This window comes from Labrus bergylta, chromosome 20 (assembly GCF_963930695.1).
Source record: "Labrus bergylta chromosome 20, fLabBer1.1, whole genome shotgun sequence".
NCBI lineage: Eukaryota > Metazoa > Chordata > Actinopteri > Labriformes > Labridae > Labrus > Labrus bergylta.
The window spans coordinates 9,264,146-9,287,622 of NC_089214.1; the positions used below are offsets into that span (position 1 = coordinate 9,264,146).

General features: G+C 40.4%; 1 protein-coding gene across 1 annotated transcript in view; it reads right to left on the reverse strand.

Moving 5' to 3' along the window:
• LOC109993120 (sodium channel protein type 3 subunit alpha-like) overlaps positions 1-23,477 on the reverse strand; it is a 137,657-nt gene that overhangs the window by 88,002 nt on the left and 26,178 nt on the right. Inside the window, exons 7-8 of the mRNA XM_065948947.1 lie at positions 23,221-23,463; positions 17,210-17,273 (exon numbers count right to left, since the gene is read on the reverse strand). Of these exons, the coding sequence (XP_065805019.1) occupies positions 17,210-17,273; positions 23,221-23,463 (307 nt within the window). The remainder of the gene's footprint in view (positions 1-17,209; positions 17,274-23,220; positions 23,464-23,477) is intronic.

Below are 23,477 nucleotides of genomic sequence, written 5' to 3' on the forward strand. Positions count from 1 at the left end.
CGTCTCCAATGTGTAATCATTAGAACATCTCAACTACCCTGATTACCGAGCACTCCTAAAGACACACACACACACACACACACACACACACACACTCAGTGTGCTGATGAGTGTTCACACCAGCCTGATCCTGATACACTTGTTCAAAGTTACAGAGAAAAACATTCATCAACATTCCCGCTCAGAGTCATCAAGTCAGGAAATGAAACCACCGCAGAGTTTGAGAGACGTCCAGTAAATCTGCTCCTAACCCTTTGAACCCCGGACTTCTTTAGCTCAGGATTCACACCCTGGAGTTACAGGCTTATAGAGTTATCACCACATGCATTAGCTAGATAAACTCTTATTTACAGAATACGCTGACTGTTCAGATGTGTGCACACTGAACACAATCTAATAACAGAGACAAGAGTGCATACACAGGCAATTCAAGAAAACAAGCGGAAGATGATTGATGCATTGAGTTTCCTTAAAAGAAAGGGAAACAATGAACCACAGGGTCAATCTGACAAATAACAGACATATTCCCCAGTTCATTACATATTTTACAAGAAAGGACCTGAAACATCCAATCACATTGTGGACATACTTTAAAAAAAGGTGTCATTTAAAAGAGTCTAACTGACGTTATTGTATCATAATGAGGAGTAAAAGTTGGTGCAGGAGAGTTCAATGGCTTGTTATGTTTTCATGAGACAGTTCATAATGGACTGCATAAAGAGCTTCAGTGGCATTTGTTCTAATTTAACATCTTTCTGCTGCTTCGGGAAAATGAGTGTTTAATATTATTCAGCTTCCAGTATTCAGCAGACTCATGGTTTACACGTCATTATGGAAAATGTCAGCCTTCTATTTATTTCAGACGGGAGCTTTTCATGCCACCAAAGTCCAAATGCTGCTGAGGCGAGTTTTTCTTTAGTGGAGGAAAAAAATGTGTCAGACAGTTTAACTTTAAATAATGAAAAGCCAAGGGAAAAAGAGCTACTTAACCTTTCTGTGGACTGCCTCAGATCTCTTTATCTGTGACAAAACCTTTTCTAACTCGTACGTTAGAGGCTCAGAGGCTCCACACTCCAATCTATTTGTTTTTTTATAGAATTTAAGTTGGTCTTATTTAGTGGGAATGTTGGAGTATCATAGTTTAAACCGAATTATACAGACACACAATAAACATGTAAAGTCAGGAAAATACACTAAAGGGTACCTAAAAACAGAATGTAATGCTTTGGGTAAATCAGAAGGCTGGTGGTATTTTGAAAAGTTACTAAGGGGTACCTTAAACAGACACTCATGCATGGAGGGATACTATAACCCAGGGTACAAGGGTTAATTGGTAATAGACCAATGAAAATGTTTTTTGGAATGTATTATTGAGGGTACCTGAAAACTTTGAAATAGAGCTCAAGGGTGCTGAAAAATGCTCATTAGGGTGGCTGTATTCAGACACTAAGGCCAACAGGTGCTAAAGGGTACCTTGAAGCAAATCACAACAACAATCAATGTATTGACAATATTGATCAAAACATTGTTATAATTGAGTCATATTATCTGAATTTTTAGTTTTTTTATTGTTTTTATTGCAGAGTTTTCCCATCCTGTGATCTGATTGTTGTTTACCTCTTCAGCTCTGGTTTTAGTGGAGAGACTCGCTGCTCTACATGTGTTTTAAAAAGAGAAGGGCTGCCTGACAACTGCTCGGGGCTTCTTGTAAAATCCCTGTGTAACGAGCTCTCGAGTGGCTCATTACTTAGCTATGTGTGTCGGTATGGGAAGTCGTTGTCGTTGGCTTTGATGCAGACACTTGTTGGCGTTCCTCGAGAATATCGCAGAGTGCTAAGTCATGTTCATTTCACCAGCTGTGTCCAAATGATTTATAGAGATGGGGGGGGGGGGGGGAGATAATGTGTCGCTACAGAAATAGAGCCTGAGGGGGCGTCAGGGAGGGAAGTCTCAGAAGGACCAGGAGCCCACCAAGGACCGGAGACGTGGGTTTGAGATCACCTCTGGACCCTGTCCGTCAGTCTGTCAGTCAATCAATATCCTAACTCCAGAGACACTCTGGAGATAACAGTGAACCCACTTCCCTCTGTCTTTCTCTCTGCACTTCTTCTCTTTATCGTCACATGAATACATGTTGGATTTGTTTGTTCTAACTTCTCTTTCTGTTTTAATCCTCCTTCTTCGTCTCTTTGCGCCTCTTCATTCGCATAATCTGTTTCACTTTAAAGCTTTGTTTGATTTCGTTTTTGCTTTTCTTGTACTTTCATGGTGGAATTCTAAAAGCTGAGATGACACCGTTTTTAATGGATCTATTATCAGTTTTTCCAGCTGCTTCACTTTTTACTGTCATGAAGTTTTGTTTGGTGGAAGCTCCTGTGAGGAGTGACGATTTTAAACAAACCCAATAATGACCCTAAACAACACCACTGAGGGGTGAACCTACATCAACTAAACTAAACCAAACCCAGCAAAAGAACATTCTCACAGAAATAATGTTTCAACTTGACAATCAGTGAGCAGCATTTTGTTCTTCATGCAGTGTTTGTTCCAGTGTTTCCTCTCGTGTCCGATTGTCTCTGAACTGACTAACACCTGGAAAAAACTTCTGTTAGCTGACGTTAATCCACTAACAGAACCAAAATGAAGAATATGAGAAAATATTATGATTAGGGGATCAATATAACTTCCCCCTTTATCTACAGTCAGAGCAAGTGATGAATCCTGAGGGGATTTAATGGTCCTGGACGGGTGAAATGCTCGGGCTCATGAACTAAAGCAGGAGTTAAAACAAAGTCATCAAACGTTCCTGAGGGATGTAATCTATCACGGAGAACACACTGCTGACACCAAAGAGCCAGCACAACCCTCAAGTTATTTAACCTTTCAAAACCATCACCATGACAACCGTAACTTATAGAGGACTTTACACCTGTTAGGAACTAAAATGATGTTCAAACTAGACAACGTTAGAACTAACACATAGAGCTGATAAAACCCAGTGCTGATGATTCAGCAATACAGTAAGGTTCTTTATAAAACTTTTAAATCAAAGTTTTGAGACAGACAACCATCAAGTTCTCTCTTTCTATTTCCTGTCATTGAACTGTCGATGCATTGTGAGGTCAAATCTGACAGGATTTCAGAGTTACAGAGCAAGAAATCAGACTACAACAGAGACACTAGATTCTGTTTTATTACATTTTCCATATTTCTTTTCTTCACTCCGTCTCTTCTATCAGTCAAACCGCTCGCCACGTTCAGTCAGGCGTGAGCGAATATTGATCAGACCCCCCCCCACACACACACACACACACACACACACACACACACACACACACACACACACACACACACACACACACAGCCCAGTGACCATCTGCTCCCACGTGTCAACACTGTCAACTCTTTCTGTGTCAATAAAGCCACTTGTCAATAAATATTCATTTCTCATAGACCACTTCCTCCCCTGTCTCTGGGCGCACTCTGAAGTGTTTAATCTTTCATACAGACTCCATAATTCACCTGAACATGACCTCTCAGCAGACACACTGTTTGCTCACACACAAAGCAAGGGCTTCGGGGGAGTAAGGAAGCCCAGAATGGACACAAATGGGGTTTAATGGGTTTCTTGACCCCACCAATCAGGTTCAGGATTTTAAACAGAGGTCAATGCTGGTATTAATTAATTGAAATCAAGATCTGACCATTATTTATATTTTAGGGATTACTGAAACTTTACTCACAGACCCTCAGACTCTTTATTAGAGGTTTAACACGGTTAAAGGGTTCGATAAAGAAAAGGAAAAGGAGCCGTACATTTTCTAGAATCTGGGTGCCTGGGGCCTAGTGGTCATGTTGTGTGCCCCATGTACAGAGGCTATAATCATCATCGGAGCGGCTGTGGGGTCGAATCTTAGCTCGGCCCTTTGCTGCGTGCCATCCCCCTCTCTCTCCTCCCAACATGTTCTTTCTCTCTTCAACTGTCCTCTCTAATGAAGGCCAATGCCCCCAAAAAATATCAAAGAAAACAAAAAAGTCCTTAATTGTCAAAAATTAAAACATTTTAAAAAACTGAGTTGAGATGATATAAAAATCATAAGGCTAACAGCGTTATCTGGTCTGTATACTTGAGGGTTATATTTGTGACTTTATAATCTGGGTGAATATAAGAGTTTAATTTCTCGTTAATGTTTGCTTCATGATCTAAAAAATTCTGCTTATTTTGCTTATTTACCAACGCAAAAAGATTGAGTCCTGTTTTTCTTAAATATACTTCATAATCTATGAAAAAATAATATTAGTTTTTTGTAGTTTCACTTTTCTTTTTTTAGATTGCCCTGATACGTCGTTGAATCGAAGCCATTTCAAGGATGCAGGAGAAAATCAGACATTAACTGTACATGGACAGGAGAGATAAGGGTTGACAGATGAATTAAACAAAATGTTCTCCAGGTACCAAAATCAAGTACTTATCTAGGTTTCTGAAATCGGGATATAATGTTTACATGCACAAACACAAAAACCGGATCCTCAAGTCAATGTAAACCCACTCTTTAACACACTTTAATTAAGATGTGCGTTTTCTCACACATCTTTACCATTTTACTTTCTGGCTGTGTTGAAGGATTCACCGCACAAAATAAAAATGATATTTTAAAAACAACGTTTATTTAAAAAAATTCATGATAGGATGTACAGTAACTGCCTCCATCTCTTGAAATACCTCATTAGTGTTCAGATGTATTTTGCTTGTTGGTCACCTCTGATGAAATATTATTCTACAGCTACAATAGAAAAAAAACGTTTATCCACCTTGGTGGCATTGGAGTTAAGGCAAGAATATGGAGAATCAATATAAAAGCCCAAAAACACTCATTATTTTTTTATTTTTGATTAAATGAATCTAAGAAAAACTCCAGATAATATCCTACTTACAGTTTTAAGTTTCTTTGTCTAAATTAAATCAATTTATTGTTCAAAATCTGACAGTGAATCAGATTCCCTGAGAGAACAAAGCTGCTGCCTCTTCCTGTCTTTTCTAATTGGTCCTCTGGTTTCCCATGACTCAGTGTGTTTTTTTTGTGTGTGTGTGTGTGTGTGTGTGTGTGTGTGTGTGTGTGTGTGTGTGTGTGTGTGGTGGGAGGGTCTGGTTCGTCAGCACAGATGACAAACTGGGGGGGGTCGTGATGAAGACGGCCAACATGATCCTGTCAGGGGGAGTGTGATGTATGCAGGAGGAGAAGGTCAGAGAGTCCGCTCGGATGTTTCTCCTCAAGCCGCTTCGTTTCATTGTTTTTTTTTTTTCAGAGTTTGTTTGTTTTTAGCTCAGGTGAATGTGGCTGATATTTAAGCAGCTCTGTGTTATCTTCAATCCCTGCAGACAGTTTTTTCTTTGGTGTTGTATTTTAATTGAGGTTCCTTAATATCTTCTCGTCTTGTTCCTCAGCCTACACCTGTGTGTCTCCACCTGAGCTGTGACCTAATCCTCCCCTCAGGGATCAATGAAGTTCATTTGATCCTTCCAGTGTGGGATGTTCTTATAACTGAGTGTTCTCACTGAGTGGATGACTTTTAATTTGATCCGGCTTATTTATCCTCCTCTGCATCTCTGTCACCAAATAATTATTAAAAACGCTCCCTGAGTTCATGAAGAAGAACAGGAAAGAAAGAAAAAAGTGATTAAAGAGCAGAAGAACTTCCTGACAACTAATAAACGTTGCTTTTTAGAATCAGATGTGACAGTGCAGCAGTAAATACAGGGTGTCTTTATCTGACAAGTCACTTGTTAACCCTTTAGTAGAATTAAAAACTTGTAGTTGTGAAGGTTCGGGTGATGGTCGGATAGTTTGGTCCCAACCTTGGTGAGTGGGTAAAGGAAATCTCATTCTATCTCAAACAAAAGCTTGATTAGCCTGCTTTGCTTTGTGAAATATAGATTTTTGAAATAGTTCAGACATTTGGAACATACTTAGAGAATTCGGCGGGCGATCATCAGAGAAGAAGAAAGAAAAACCAACCTAACCAAACAAAATTAACTGTGGTAACAGATTGCTGGCTACACGGTAGATGAGTTTAGGCATGACTTGGGGCCAACAATATTAATTGTTATTTATCCAAATAATCCTATATCAAATATGTTTGATATTTACGATTCCAGATCGGGTTGCCTCTGATGGAATAAACTGGATAGAATTGGAAATCAGGGAGTGAGAGAGTGAGGAACATGCTGAAAAGGAGCCAAATGTCGGATTTGAACCCGGTGTCGAGGACAGCCGCTGTTCATGGGGCCCTCAAGCTAACCACTACCCCACCTCCTCCATCCTTCAATAAACAAAATGAGCAAACACATAGATTTTTTCACAATTTATTGTAACATTTGAATTTTTAAGTAGTAATTTTTAATTTAACGAGCTAAACACAGAATTATAGAAATGTATGCTACTTTTCAGTTATACATTATGAACTGGTTTATAAAGTATACTTTTACTTCTTTTCAAAAGTATTTAAAAAAAACTTCAGAAAAGAGTTTAACAAAACAATGACAGAACAATGATATCGGCAACTTTTCTTCTTGCATGTCATCATGTATTTTTGTGTTTTCCTTAAATTTAAGAATACAAATATAACTTCCATGTGTTTTTGGTTGGGATACTGTGTTAATGATGATCATAATAAACTACTAAACACCTGATAACCAAGTATGTGTAGTAGAGGAAGTAAAGCTACACTCTACTTTGAACACAAACACAGTGAACAGTTCTACTCTGCAGAAAGAAAGTATGATCCTCCTAAAGGTGTTTAACAGGGAGGAGGACAAACACAAAAGACCTGGCTGTTATCAGTGTACACACACACACACACACACACACACACACACACACACACACACACACACACACACACACACAAATGCACACATATGCACCGAGACAAAATCAACCCCCACTTTGAAAAATGTTTTCAATCCTGCAGTTGAGTTATTGATTAGTCCAGCTTTTAACATAATGTTTTAACCATTTTTAACAGCAGCGAGTGGGAGGGGGTGCTGAGACCTTTCTGGCACGTGCACAAACACACAGTTTAAGTAACACACACACACTAACACACACACACAGTTGGAGGAGCATCAAAACTGGCGGCTACCATCAGCAGAGGAAATGAAGCTTGCAAACACAAACACAAACACACAGACTCAAACAGAGCTGAAACTGCATGGGAAGAAACAGAAATGAATGCTAAAATGATCTAATGGAAAACACATACACACACACAGTCGGCAGTGCATCAATATGGCTACCACCAGCAGTGAATGCTAGGCTAATGGAATGATGAATAGCAGCGATGTGACGCAGTGTATTCCAGGAAAATCAACCCCCTCGGCAGCTATTTCCTCAGAGTCGGGTCGGCCATATTTCTCACTAACTGCTGCAATGACAGCAGAGACTTTCTGAGAGGAAGCTGGGTCAACGATGATTAAAGCCCCGCCTACACCTTTGAATTTCGTCTGGTATTTTCTCGTCACATTATAGGCTGAATAAAGGTTTGTGTTGTTTCCCAGCTGTGATGAGAAAACAGCTTCTTGATACTGATGGAGCCTGTTTTCAATCTTTGGTTAAACATTCAAAGATCGATAAAGACGTATTTAAAGACTGTAAGTATTTAAAGATATAAAAGCCTTCAAACAATTTGAAAGTTCATAGATGTTATTATATGTAATTGTCTCTGAATTCCAGATTCTCTCTGTGACTGAACCATAATGGTAAATGGTAAATGGACTTGAGCTTGTATAGTGCTTTTCTACTCTTCTGCACTTTTACATCACCTACAGTTTCACACCAATTCTCACACTGATGGCAGAGGCTGCTATGTAAAGTGGTTATCAGTATTAAATAATCCCGTTCGTACACATTCACAAGCCGCCGACAAAGCAGCAACAATGTTCATTTAGAACCCAGAATATGCTAAAAACAAGAAGGGATGAGGTTTATTGATAAACTTTGAATTACTTTTTAACATGAATTTGGTGAAGAGAGGAAAAGGCAACGATCTAAACTTACAGACTTTGAGAAATAATGCGTAGTAGTAACACATTTTGGGTGGTGACCAATAGATGAACGTAACACCATACGAGCTGCCAAAATGTGTTTCTTTTGGAAGAAACCCAGAATGAAGGTAGTGGCAAAAAATGGATCAACTGATGGTTGGATGAAGCATGCTGTCAGTAGTTTTTTTTTTGGTTGATTGTTAACCCCCTGTAGCTCCAATCGATGCCTTTCTTTCCTCTTGTTTGAGATATTTGCACTCATATCCCTAAAGACTGCTCCATCCTGTGCATGTTGGAACTCTTCCACTGAATAGTAGTGGAATCGACTTTTAAGATGCTTCTGCTTTCTTTTTGGCTGCAGGAATAAAGAAGCATCTTCTGACGTGCAGTGAAGTTCCACTTCACTTTCTGCAGGAGGGAATGTGTTTAAACGATAATAAATAAAAATAAGTCTTTGAGGGTTTTTGGACGTGTCTTCAATCACACATTTAGGGCTTTTTGTATTCTGTTTATTTTCCAGTAAAGTATTGGCTTAAAAAAATCTGTGACTGGAACACAGTCATTAAAGTCTCAGATGTAAAAATGATGATTAAATGACAGGTACAGGCTGGGACTAAGATTCTCCTCTTTTAAAACACATCAAAGGGAGCACATTCAGGGGACATAAATCATCTTGGATGCTGTCCTGGTGAATCAGGAGAAACAGGAGATCCATGCTCCTGGCCTCCTGGTCCCTCCAGCTCCAAACAGCCTCGCATCACTTCCTCTTAGCACAAAACCACTTCCTCTTGGCGACCTTGTGGGTCACATGCCAACGAGCTCCCGTAACGAGAGCCCCTAACGACGGCGGCTAATTAGCATCCCTAACGAGGCATGCCATGGGGCCGGCTGTCACTCTGTATCGTTGCTGCGTGTTGGCCCTGTGGTTGGCATGTTTCAGGCATGTCAGCAGAATCCTGACAGGGCCGAGGTGATGACCGGTTGCATGACAAACTGCACGCACATATTTTATAGGTCGCAGCTCCTCTTTTAATTTAACCTTTTCATAACAGCACTGCTCACAGCTGAATATTTACAGACATTCTGAACATTATTTGCACTGAATTTAGAGTTATTGCATTTTCAGCTCTCACGCCTTTCCGTTTCTGACTAATTAAAAGGAATTGTAGCTGAACTGGATTGGCTCATCTCTCTAAGGAATGACTGAAATCCATCCAGTCAGTCAGGACTCCAATCAGCAGATTTATCTCGTTTGAAATGGAGCTTCAGGGTTTTTCTATCATTCAGTCTCATTTTAGATCTGAAATGAAATAAATTATCTGCAGAACATAATTCTGACTGTGAGCCAGAGGAAGTAAAAAAATGATGGAAATGGAAAAGCACAAAGACTTTATGGTGATAAAACAAACATGAACATACACAATTAAATCTGTGGAGGTTTCCTCGATGCTGAGTTTTAACTTTGCAAGGTGATCTCGCCTCATCAAAATTCACAAAAACAAGAGGATGAAAGTCACTCAGTCTGTAGTTTGTTGCTGCTCAGCAGATATGCCTGACAACCACACTGCAGTATATTATATGTACTGTAAAATAAAGTTGTCATCAATGCTTGAATGGGTTTCCAATACCACATTTTAAAAACGATACATCTGATCTGTTATTTTAATGATAATATCAAAAAACAACAAAAACTTTTATCAACTACAACTTATTTGTACAATTTAGACTGTGCAGGAGTTTCCAAGCAATTTTAGGAAATGACAAACAGGAAATTACCCAAATTTGTGTGTCTAGAACTTTTCTTTGTTTTGTTGCTGTGCTTTAAAAAAAAGGTATCCTGTATTTTAACTAGTATCATATCGAAGTTTCAAATTCTAGTATTGTGAAAACCATACTGTAAAATGGTAGTAAAACATCCTAATGGTACATCAGTCCTCTTTTGGTTCAGTTAAATCAACCTGTGTCTCTTCAGATACAGTCCTCACCCACCCTCTCCCCCCCAAACAACTTTCCTCACTTCCAAATGCATGTCTTTTTTTTAAAACTCGGACATTTGTTTGCTCTGTAACCCCTCCCCTCAGGCGGACGGTGTCCCCGGCCTCACACAGGGCTGATAAAGCACACAGCGAGGCCGAGCAGATGCTGCCAGACTGCTTTAGTTGGGCCAATGTGCTGTTTCCTGAGGCTAAAGGAGGCTATGACGCAGCTGAAATGCAGGAAATACCTGGAGTGAGTGCTCTGCCACAGTCCGACTCATTATGTAAAGAGCCTCCAGTTCACTGTTGTAACATAAAGCTTTGACTGTCACTGTGTCTCTTTCAGCCGCTTCATCCTCAGGGTCGACACGCTTACTGCAGACGGGAAACTCAACCAAAGCAGAAAAAATGACGACAGAATGTCACTCAGCTGGTTTGATGTTTCTAAATGTTTGACTGCATAAATAAATATATGCACCAGATGCTGAATCATCCACATTCAACTGCTCAATAAGCATAAATCCAGTGCACACACGACCATAGATAATCTCTCAGTTGCTGTGTTTTTGCTCCTGTCTTCTCTGACACAAGTGAAAGATCTTAATCATCTTCCTAAACAAATTTTCTTCTTTTCAAGGTTTATTGTTTGTCTTTTGCCTTTATTTAGATTTGCCTGGGGACAGAGTAGGAAATAAGGAGAGAAAGTGGGGAATGACGGGGGGAGAAAGTAGCTGCAGGTCGGAGTTGAACTCGGGGCCGTCCGCTTGAAGGACTACAGCCTCTGTACATGGGGTGTGACCGTACCAGTATACATCGAAAGTGATTCAGAGAAGAAGAGCTTTTCATTGGTCAGAAGAAGTCATCTGTCTGACTTAATATGAATTGTTTTCATGGTAACACGTGGAACAAGATATCGACGGGGTGGGAGTCTTACAATGTGCAATAATAATGACACAAGGGACCGTCAGAAATAAAAGAAGCTTGATTCAGTTGTTGCCTATTTGAGGGTCCAAACGGCCGGTGAGCGATGCAATACACCCTGTTTCTATTTTCATTTCCATCATTCACATAGACAGGGACGAGGCACTAGCTCTGTCTAAAAAACTTTTCTTTAGCTTTTCTCACTCAACAGAGCTGCTCAGCTTGTTTTACAAAGTGGAGATAGTGTTACATTAATTACATTCATATTGAAATGCGGTGCTTTGACTTGTGTCAACGCCAGGGGAAACCTTTATTCAGCTCACCGCGAGCTGTTCATTGATGAGCCTTTGAGTGTTGCGATTTGAGTCAATAGCTCATCAATAAGAAGCGCCACACTTCGGATTGTCCACCTTCAATACAAAAGCACCACAGGCTATATTGTTAGCGAGGGGAAACTGAAATTCACAGAGCAAAGAAGTAATTTTGGATTTGGTAAGACATGATCCAGAGACATTTCACGAAGAGAGATGCTAACAGCGACTTAAACATTCACAAAGCTCCTTTTAAAAACAGACACTAACACTCACAGAGGAGTGTGTGAGCAATCAGTTTACTTTTTATTTTAAATATCCGTATTAGCCTTTTTTTCACAATCAGTGCATCTTTATCTTTAACACGATGTACAAATAATAGAACACCTGTTTCCCCTTAGAGACATGTACACACGACATACACTCATCTTGCATGTTCCCATGACAAACGTCTTGAACTTTCCTAATAAAGCTGCTGTGATTGTGTGTGTGCAGCTGGTTGTGTGAGTCGCAGTGTATTAGTGTGTGCGTGAGTGTGTGTCAGAGTTGGTTAGCTCAGTGACCTTTGCCTTTAGGCCCGAGGAATCGGCATCATGAGCGAGAGGAGCAGCTTCAGCACAGGAAGCAAACAGCATGTGATCAACGTCACTGTCACCACTGCTAGCTCGCCCCATCTCTGACTCTCTGTCCCTCTCTCTCTGCTGGCTGCTAACTCGGCTACTCTCAAAACTTTGACTCAGTCTGAATCTGCAGAGAGAGAATTTTTCACTGTCCCGGTCTCAACAACCAGTCACCGACAGCCGAGGGCTCTGACACAGAACAAACATTTTATTGTGAAGGGACGACGACACGTGACACATTTGAATCACGTAAAGACAACTGGTTTCCTCTGCCTCATCTGAAACTTTTATTTTTGAAACACATGAAGCTTAAAAATGCCTCAAAACTACAGCATCAGATTGATTGTCATGATATTGATCGCCCACAATTTTTTGCGATAAATCCGCCGATAACTGTCAGTGAAAGGTTTTAAAAAGGTTGGAAGGATGCAATGGAATTTCAAACAGACATTCATGCTTCCTCCTTCCTGATGATGGTTGGAATTTTCATCTAGTTCCTTCAGCTGATCAAAATGTGAATGAATTTATCCAACCCCAAAGAAGTTTTACAAAATCAAAAACTATTCACCTTTTCATCAGCCATTTGTAAGGAAGCCCTTAGGGGACATACATCCAAACATTTTATTTCACTTAAATTTAATTTCTCAGGTTCTCAAAGATATCAACTTGAATTAACTTATCATGAGAAACGAGTGTTGTTATCCCGAGATAAATAAGTTGAGATCTCGAGAAAGTTACCAAGTTGTCATGGAAAAACGCATGAACCCATGTCCTCTTTGGACTTCTGTGCTTTTGAGATCCCTGTGAGGTTGTTAACACATAACGCAACCCGTTAGGCTATGTCCACATTATATTTCCTCTTTTTGGATCATCATCTTTAGAAATAATCTGTTCAAACAAGCGTTTTAGCACAGTTTAAAAGTTAACCTCTGTCCATGTTACACTCTTAAAAGCACATACCAAACAAAGCAAACTATTCAGACCTTTAAACAGTCATGTCGAAAGCATAACTTTTGTGTAGTTTAAGCCTAATGCCCACACTACTCGAGCATGTTAGGGGCTAGTTTAGACTTAATCTTTTTAAACCATTTTCACACATACGGAAATCTCCTGAAAAACTCCGCAGATTTGGCTACCCGGACGTTCTTTGGTCTATGTGTGAACGCAAACAGCCGCATTTTTCGCGCGGTCTTTACCTGGAGTTTCTCCGGCCAGACCCGTAGTATTTTATCCGCAGAAAGTCCGAGTGAGCTGATGTCTGAACGCAGCCGAATATACTCCGGAGATTTTCAATTCGAGCCAATGAGAAGAGAATGACGTTTAAATACAGAGACCGGCTAAAGTGTCTGCCCGTGACCATTACGATCTCCGTGCACGTAATTAAACGGCTGCATTATGTTTTCTGTTCGTCAGTATGTTATTCTCCTCTCTTTTGTGGATGTTGTCATTCCATTGGATTACACATAGCATTGATATAAAGGCTAATATTCTCATTATAACGTCGTGTAGCGGACTCTGTTGCTACGGCCGCTACTTCTGCGTTGTTTCTTTACGTCACGTCTTACCTCAGGAAATCGCCCGCGGCCCCTCCTCCCCTCTGACAGGGAAAGTCCCCCGCTGTGAGGAGCATATGTGAACGGCTAGGTCGGGAGAATCTCCGGAGAAGTCCTACTGTAATTATCTAGATATTATCCGGAGTGCATATGTGAAAACGGCTTTAGACAGCATTTGAGAGACTTTTCCTGACCCTGTTTCAGTTTAAAAATCCGAAAGGTGAGATTAATTGTTCATAGGTAACAAAAAAAAAAGTGTTCTGTGCTCTTAATTCTGTTTACTTAACTTTCTCTGGATCAATCTGTCTCGTGTTTTTGTCTCTTCTTTCTTATTCTCATTGCTGTTTGTTTAAATCACTTAGATATTCCTCTTCCTGGTGTTTTTTTTGGCAGCCCCATCTGTCCCTTCGCTCATTATTTTTCTATCTCTTATTTCCTCCCACCTTATTTCTCTTTTCTCCTCCTTTAACTTGTTTCCTATCTGTGCACATCTCTGTATATCTCTCTATTATCTCCGCCTCTCTTCCGCCTGTCTCCTCCATTTTCTCGTTTATCTTCTCCCTCTGTCCATTCCCTCTCTTCCTCGCCCTCCTTTCTGCTTCACCTCCCTTGAACCTTCCTTCTTCTTCTTCTTCTTCTTCTCCTGTCCCTGTAGCATGCTGCCTTCACATCAGTTAGCTTGCTCTCCATTAGCCTGCTAGCTGTGCGTTCTCATCCACAGACAGGTTTCACATGGCATGGTCAGCTAGCTTCAGGCTAACCAAGGCTAACTGTTTTTCCTAGAGGCCCTATGAGTTGGATAACAGTCTCTTTTTCACACACACACACACACACACAAACACACACAGACACACACACACACAAACACAGGGTATTGTCATAGCCATGCCACTCATTGTCCGTCAGTGTCCTGCTCTCAGCGTGGACGGTCAACACAGATACTAGTCCATCCTGACATGTCACACAACACTGCAGAACACAACACCTGCAGCAACATTCAAATGATGCGATCATGACACACGACACAGATTGTTTCTGCAGCATGGACCTCAGCCAAGCTTCAAATGTCCAGTGAGACAAAGAGGAGATTTACTGAACCAAACACAGGCAACAACAAAAATCTATGGATCACTGCGTATTTTAAATGTAGCAGATATTTAGATAGAAAAATTGTGTGCACTTAAGAGTAACTCCTGGTCAATAGTAGAAAGTACAAACACTTTGAATTGCTCAGGTAGATTTCTTCAGCCCTCAGCAGTGACACAGGCTGTAATGGCTGTAATCCTTTGGGGAAAATGTCCACTAAAAGTTGTTGTGTTTTCCCCTGACAGACTCAGATTGTTATTATGACAACAGAAATGAGATAGACCTTTTTGTCACAGAATAAGATGCTTTTGGGGCAGAACATTTACTTTCATACTTCGTCAGAGCCACCAGACTCCATTGAGATAGGTACTGATTTTAAATGGCAGTAGTTTCTCCAATGCTTTCTCAATCTATTTCTTTTTGTGTTACACAGTTGTTGTTGTTGTTGTTGTTATGTTGGACTAACTCGTCATTAAAGTTGACGTATTATGCTGATCCCCATTTTAAATCTCACATATAGTGCTTAAATGCTGGAAGCCCATTGTTACGACCAGCCTAGGGGAAACTTTGCCCATACTAAACATGGGCAAAGTTTCAGATCATGAGGTAAACGTATGTTGGAGTAATCAAAGGATAAATCTGGTCACCGATTTTTTCATCAAATCACACCATAGTTCCCGATATGAAGTAAATAATTTCTTCAAGCCTCTATGTAAGCCGTTGAAGGCTCTCTTCTCCAAGCACTGGAGAGCAGCCCTTCCCTGGCAGCCCTGCAGCGTTCTGCCCCATAGAGGGCTTCCAGAGAGCTGGCCAATCAGAAGAAAGTGGGCATGTGAGGAGGAGGGCCTTAAAGAGACAGCAGCTGAAACGAACCATTTCTTTTTTTTGACAGTATGTGAACAGCCAGGTCAGGAGAGTCCCCCGGAGCAGTCCTCCTGAAATTATCTAGATATTTTCAGGAGTGCGAAAATGGCTAGAACGTCCTGAATATATATGAATGATTTTACAATGTTGTTTGCACAATAGAAAAAAAATCCCAAATATAGTACACTTCCAGAATAAAAGCGAACTTGGAAAGAAGTGTGAAGTACTTGTTTCAGAATAATTTCAGACCTTCCCAATAATGATAATGGCAACTTAAGAGTTCACTAGTTAGCTAACCTGACACCTTTTTGTTTTGCCTGTTAACTCAGTATTTTTCTTAATTACCACTTTTACATTGATAAGCTCAGCACTTTTTTGTGCAAAAAAACTTCTGTCTCCAGCCTCTCAGGCTCTGCCTCAGACTCTGAGAACAACAATATTTGCAGCACTAAAGACTCAATCTGCTCTTTATTTGGTTTCTGTCTCAGTGATGAGACGGGGACATGATGAAGCCTAATCAGCCTCCATCTTTGTTCTGTTTACATTTTCAGCTCAGAACCGTCTGCAGTTTGAAAAATAAATGTTTTTGCTCTCAGTCAGACAGACTGTATGCTGAAATGGTTATTGAAGGTTATAAGTGACAAGCCTCCATGTTGGATGAGTGACAGGAAAACAAAGAGACAGTGATGTTTTTGCCTCCTCCTCCCTGACAAAACAAAAGCTTCTCACACTTGTCCTCTTTAGCTCAGAGCCCATGGAAAGTTCGGCGACAGAGAGCTCAGGGATATTTATCTGGAAACTGTTACACTGTTCACACGTGTAGAAATTAAACAAAAGCTCACACTGAGTTCTGGACGGGAGGAGGATTCATCCCGGGGCTGGTGGGAGATGCTCATGCAAAGGAACCCAAAATAAGGGTTAGTTTCTAACATAAGAGACTCTGCGGAGTGACCCCCTCCTGAGAGGATCCAGTTGTAGCATTTTACAGAATGGGATGTTTAGGGTGTGTCTTTAAGGACAGTTCTCTATCAGAGGGAGCGAATATCATCCTGTAAAGGGAGAAAACAGGGTCTTTGCAAAATAATGCATACATCTGTACACTTTTTAGGTCATCAACAAGATTTGTTTTACTCATTTGTCTCTCAGGGCTTCCATAGAACTCAGACTTGCAATGCACTTCTTGAATAATCAGCCTCACAGTGGACAGCAAAAAGGTTTAAAAGCGATGTATCTGTACAAAAGTATCACTCAGTAATCCTCACTTTTCTTCAATTAACATACCAGACGCCTACATTACCCACAAAGCAACAAAGCCACCAGCTATTCACCCTAAAATTCATGCCAGAAGGGGTTAATGTAGCCTGCAGCAGATATGAAAAGCATGCAACAGAAGTCTTATTTTCTTTTTTAGGGAAAATGCAAAGTCTCAAATCGTTAAAACAATCTTTCTGAAGCAGTACAGAATAAAAAAACGTTTTGATCGTCAAACTAGAAGATCCAGATAGGAGGCATTACAATATTCCTTGATTTGAAGTACAAATATCAAGCGTTTGTTATGATTTTTTTAAGCAAAAATGAATCCAAAGTGTGAAAGGCTGAGCACTCATTATGTAAAATAAAAACACTACCACATCTTTCTATTCTCAGTTAACTTGCAGACAACCCAGTTTACAATCACAAGCACCACACAGTTTAGAAGCCATCACACAAAACCGCAAATCTTTTTCAACAAGCTTGATCCTTAAATAAAAGGTAGGTCCAGTTCAAACATCCTCAGCCACCATTAAACTTTCCCAGCTTTCAAAAGTTTAACAAAGAGAAAACGTTCACTCACCCTGCGTCGCTGCCGTTCCCACAGATTAAGGCATCCTTGGCGCCCTCCACTTTGTAAAAGTTGTCTAAAAAGAAACAAAAAAATGACTCTTTAGATTAAAATCTCTAATGAAGTTTAAACTCAGCTCAGAGTACACTTCCTCCTCCTCTGTCATGATGCTTTTTTTTTTTTTTTTTTTTTTTAAAGATTAGTTTTTTGGGCTTTTTGTGCCTTTAATTGAGAGATAGGACAGTGGATAGAGCCGGAAATCGTGGAGAGAGAGAGTGGGGAATGACATGCGAGAAAGAAGCCACAGGCTGGATTCGAACCCGGGTCGCCCGCTTGGAAGACCATAGCCTCCATACACTGTTGAAATGTGCTATATAAATAATCTTGCCTTGCCTTGCCTTACACACCCAGGATCCACCCACACAGGGTTTTTTTTTTAACCTTTCAGTCTGATCAGGGGTGCGTTCAATCTGACAACCTTGTTCTGTTTTGCTAAGATTTTCCGACTGAACAGCGTTTTCCCAGAAATGTTTGCAACAGGTTGTGTGTGATGTGTTAGAGGTTGACCTAAATGAGCAGTGATAAAACACATGTCGCTTCGTAGTAGGAGCTGAACATAGCCCAGCCTTCTGTGGGGATGCAGAAGCTGAACTAGGATACATTCAAAATATTAGATAATAATAAACCACATAAGAGCCACACAATAACAAAATAAAATCAGCAACTCCCACGTTATGCAGCGCTGTACCTAAAAGTCTTTCAGACCCTGCGATATGTAAAAAGAAGAAATAAAAGCTTCAAGTTTAAAAATATTGAAATATTTTTTAAGAAGGTTTAATGTTGTGAACTCTGCATTTAAGATGAAGACTCACAAAACCATTAAACAGAAAGACAGGTTTCTCTTCACATACACACATATTCCAAAACTTTCCTCCTTAATAATCCAAATAACTAAACTTGTAAATGTAAAAGTGTTTCCAGTAAGTTCTGGCAACCCTTCCTGTACTTTCTCTTGCACCACAGAGTCAGTTTGTGTTCATCTCCTCGGCTGTCTGTCCGTGTTACCGCAGGATCGATAAACTCATCAAACTCCGCTTGTTAGACGCCGTCTGAGCAGGAGGCCATAAAACCAAAACCATTAGAGGAATCGCTGTTTGCTGAGCATTTAACACTGAATCTGACCACAAACCACTGACAAGGACATTAATACAGCTAACAGCTCAATATCATTACATGGAGTGTTTCTCCAGCTTGAACACACAGAGGTATAAACGCTTTTTAATGCACGTTAAGGAAGACAATAAGTGCTTCCTCACTTTTACTTTGGTTTTAAAATGCGGTCTTTAATTATGAATGAGGGGAGGGTAAAGGAATTTAACCAGCCCTGTTCTAAAGAAAAACTGGTTTCAGATCAGAAACAGGGATAGGTGTTTTAGTAATGGACACAGCTTGCAGAAATCTGTTACTTTGTGGTATTAAAACAATGATGTTCTGGTTAAATAGGGGACAATTTCAGGAGAGCTTTGTATTTGAAAATCAACAAACAAACAAATAAAGAAGAGTCTAATACATAGTTTAATTAAAAACTGGGCCTCAAGATCAAACGAAAAGATCAGACCCGAGATAACCTGAGATCCAACACTGACCTAGAGATGAACATTTTGGCTTATTATGCCAGTTATTTTTCCTGTTTCCACAACTGTAACCATTACTCTCCTGCCCCTGATTCCATCATTAGTAAACCCTGTTTGTACATCTCCTTGACTGCCCTGCTCTCCATCTGGATCGTCTTAAATCTAAGAATTGCCTTAAAACAAAAAGTTGGGCAACTTAGCACTTAGCATAATATGAAAATGAGGATCTAATCAGTGTTAACATGTTCCCTTCTGTGACCCTTTTCCTAAAGAAATCAAACAACATCAGCCTTGATTTGCAGCGTTTATCTCAACATGAAACATGAATTTAAAGGCTCGCCGCTGTCTTTACCACCAGTGTTGGGAGTAACGAGTTGAGCATGTTACTAAATGAGTTACTGTAAACCGTCGTTGTCTAAAAAAGTGCCTTAAAGTGTAAAAAAAGATCTCCTCCTTCTCGTGACTTTTAACATTAGCACGGGGAGTTTGATTGTTTTGTCGTGAGACGCTGTTGCTCTGTGAGTCAACCTTACATAACAGAGTGGAGAACCTGACAGAAATCGGAAGCAACTCTTTCCACTGACACAGTGACCTTAAATTCTGGCTTGACATTTTCATCCATTCGCCTGACGGGAACAAATACTCAGGTTACTAATCTTTTATTCAACACGCAATTCAGACCACATGTATTTAACCGCAGCCATTATGACCGATTACACAGAGTGCAGATAGAAAAATATTAATACGGCCATCATGTTCTTATCACACTAAATGCACTCTGGGAGACGAAATGAAGCTGCTGCACTTGTGCGAAACAAAGTTGAAGCACTTTTCAGTCAAACCACAGCTCGTCAGAGGAAAACAAAGCATTTCAAAGTTTCAAAATCTGCAGAGAAAAAAAACAAAGCCTTGTTCTTCTTCTATGCTTTATTGTGGCTGTACATGTGCAAAGTTTCCGCCTTTTGACAAACAAAACGGGTTCTCTGGTGCTTCTGACCACGTCTGACCGCCGCTGCACCAAAGGCACTTAAGCCTTTTTAGGAGCGCGGCCATTCATTTGTTATCGAGTGCATCAGGGAGGCTGCATCCCTGCTCGCCAAACAAAAACTTCTGAAGTCTGGAGTGCTTTTGTTCACCAACTCAAAGTAACCACAAGGCTGTTAGGCAGCTCTGGGATTAGTCACTGAGGCTTTTTCTCCCCACACAAAGCACATAGGAACAGTCTAGTTGTTACCTGAAACTTCAGGTGTCCAAAAGTCTCCTTAAATACATGCATATTAGTCCACAGACTGACATTTAATAGAGGGTTTTTCAGAGCGACCCCCATCTGAGAAGATTGTTACAGAGCTGCAGAAACCAGGAAAATTGTCTCCATGGGATGTCGAGAGAGTGGGCTTAATTTCATTTCTTTTCAAACTCGAGAGCAGCAAATTACTCTGACAAGCCTGAATACATCTCCACCTCCCCATCGCGCATTTTCACCTGCGAGAAAATTCATTTACATGATGGAAATCTGCAGGAACATGACAGAGAATTATAGGTCAAAGTGAAATATGCTGAGACACATAGGAACACATTGAAGAGGAATTCTGGTACTTTTAAACCTGGGCCTTAGTTTTTTGTTTTTTTTTCATTACATATTTTCAGCCACAATATGTAAAAAATATAGAAAGTTTTGGAACTGCTCTAATACAGTGGTTCTCAACTGGTGGGTCAGGACCCAAAAGTAGTTTGCGGAGCCTTTGTAGTGGGTCATGAATGTATGCCTGCTATTTGCTGCTTTTTAAACTTTTATTTTTTTCTGTTTCTTTGTCACATGTTGTGTACCATTTGGGGTCCAAACTGCGAATTTTCCTGAAATCAATCTGATTGGTTAGAATCTGATTTAGACGGTTTATACAAAAAGACTTACTTGTCATTGTATTTATTTGATGCTTTATTCAAAAAAGAAATGAAGAAGGAACGAGGACCAAATAAAGATAATATGTTGTTGCCAGGTAAAGTCAAGTCACACACATACTGCTAATAAACAAATTCAATATGAGGAGTTTTCTGCTTTAGCCGACGAGCACAGCTCCAATCTTTCGATCGTCTGCTGCTGTTGGTCGGCTCTGAGCAGACAGACACTCGGCATGATGGGAAATGTTTAGCATGGACAACATCCAGCATTGATCTCTAACTGAGGGCTGTTTTCTGATCAGCCTGACGGGACGGGCTTCATCGCCGCGGCTCGGCTCTCAGGTTTCACGGCAGCCTTTTAAAGGTCGATACGGGAGCCTGCAGGGGACACGTGTTTGATGTGATGGATGGCAAAGCAAACTGGAAAAGAATAAATAGAAGCAACATTGGGAGAAGGAGCAGCACGTCCCGACAAAGCTTCATTACTGTAAGCTGTAAGTTCTATTTATTTTTAGCGGTTTCCCCCTTTAACTCCTGACTTTTTTTATCAGAGCAGGCCTTCTTTCGCCCTCCTCCTCCTCCTTACTGCTACATTATTACTTTAAATAATGGCACATCTGGATTTGGATAATGAGGGAGTCTGTTTGTCCTGGATTTTAATTCTAGGGGGAATTCTTCTGTTTTTGATGGAGCGTGAATCTACTCCCTCTGCTCCAAACCTGACAGAAATGTTTTTAAAACACGTTCATAAACTTCAGCTGGTTTGTGTTTTTTTGTGTTTGTAGTTTTTACTTTACTTGAAGGGATAATGGTTAAATACATTGTTTACACTTGGATTTTAGAGTCCGGCAAATCAGGTAAGTTAGTTGGTGTCATGGGGGCCAGATCCACAAAAGGATTGCGCTGCTTCTGTGGGGGCTAAACCTGTGAGAGAAAAAGATAGCGTGGAGTCCACAAAGCAAGAGTCAACGACTGAGCCACATCCGACAAATGGGCGAATGGTATTTGGTGGCTTTGAGAAATGTAATGTTGAAATCATACAAGTGAAAGCTTGACAAAGAGCAACACATATTTTAGTGACAAAATAAAAAATAATCAAATAAGATAAAGAGTAAATAGGACATTTAGACAAAAAATAATTCAAAGAGACGGGGAAAATATGAAAATGTAAAATGAAATAATATTTGAGAGAAAAGATACGGGTCATCAGTGACAGAGAATAAAGACTTAATAAATAATAAGGCAAAGAATATATAAGAGAGAAAATATTTAAAGGAGGTAATAAGCCATGTCTTTCTACTTGTTTCTTCCATGGATGATTTGCTGTGTTCACAATAAGTGTGTCTCTGTGCGTGGGTAAGTGTGTGTGTGTGTGTGTGTGTGTGTCTCTGTGCGTGTATGTGTGTCTCTGTACGTGTATGTGTGTGTGTGTGTGTGTGTGTGTGTGTCTGTGTGTCTGTGTATTTGATTAATGTACAGTGACACACGGGCAGTCCAGTGTTTTGGTTTCATGGAGAGAAAAAGACAACATGCAGCTCAGGTTTCATCCGACAGCAGCGTTAAGTGTTTCCTTAACCCTGACCTCGACCTGAGTGTGTGTGTGTGTGTGTGTGTGTGTGTATGTGAGATTGTGTGTGTGTGTGTGTGTGTGTGTGTGTGTGTGTGTGTGTGTGTGTGTGTGGCCTTACGTCCACATATTATGTACCTGGTCAACATGCCTGACATGTCAAATTGTGTATATACCAGCTGACCTCGCTTGACCTCTGTGTGTCAGTTAGTGTGTCAATCTGTAGTGTGTGTGTATGTGTTTGTGTGTGTGCATGTCTGTACACACATCACACCCCTGACAGCGTGTGCATGTGTGTCTTTATTGATGTCAGTTGTAACCACAGTGCCAACATGGTATTGTCCAGTCTGATAAAGAAACCAGCACACAATCCCCGGAACACACATTACCAGCTACTCACATGAAGAAATGTAAAATGTTATACCTGAAAACTAAAATAGTTTGGAAAAAAAATGTGTACATTTTGTTTATATTTTTGTGTTTTGCTAAATGTTTGGCTGAAAACCTGTTTACTTTCTTGTCTGATATTAATTGCATAGAACAAACCCATTGATGTCAGGAATGTTAATTCATTTTTAAATCCTTTGACTGTTATTTTTATTTTTACAGTTTCATGACTTCCTTCACTCAAAATTTCTCAACACAAACTTATCTCTCCCCAAAACAAGCGAAATGCAATCAAATCACAAGTTGGTATTAAATGTTTGTAGATCTTCACATGGAAGAAAAAAGTTGACGCAGCAACCAACCTTCATTGTGAAGATCACCAAAAATTAAACTAATTAAAAAAACAAATTCTGTCAGTTGCTTATACTCACTCGGTTCAATTCTTGTAAAAGCCCCCCTACCCTCAAAAACAAAATAAAGGTTGAGCGGATGCACATATTCCTATCAAAAGCATTAGTTCAGAGTTTGTTTCTCACCCTCATCGTTGACGAAGTCCTTCAAGGAGGCCCACGTCTTGTTGTTGCAGACGAACGAGGTGTTGGTCGGCAGGGTGTCGTTGAAGCAGTGCGCTGTGCTGCGGACACATTTCTGCCGCAGGTTTCCCATGAAGAGCTGCAGGCCGATGAGGGCGAAGACGCTCAGACAGAAAACGGTGAGGATCATCACGTCAGCGAGCTTCTTCACTGACTGGATCAGAGCACCCACGATGGTCTTCAGGCCTTCAGGACCACCG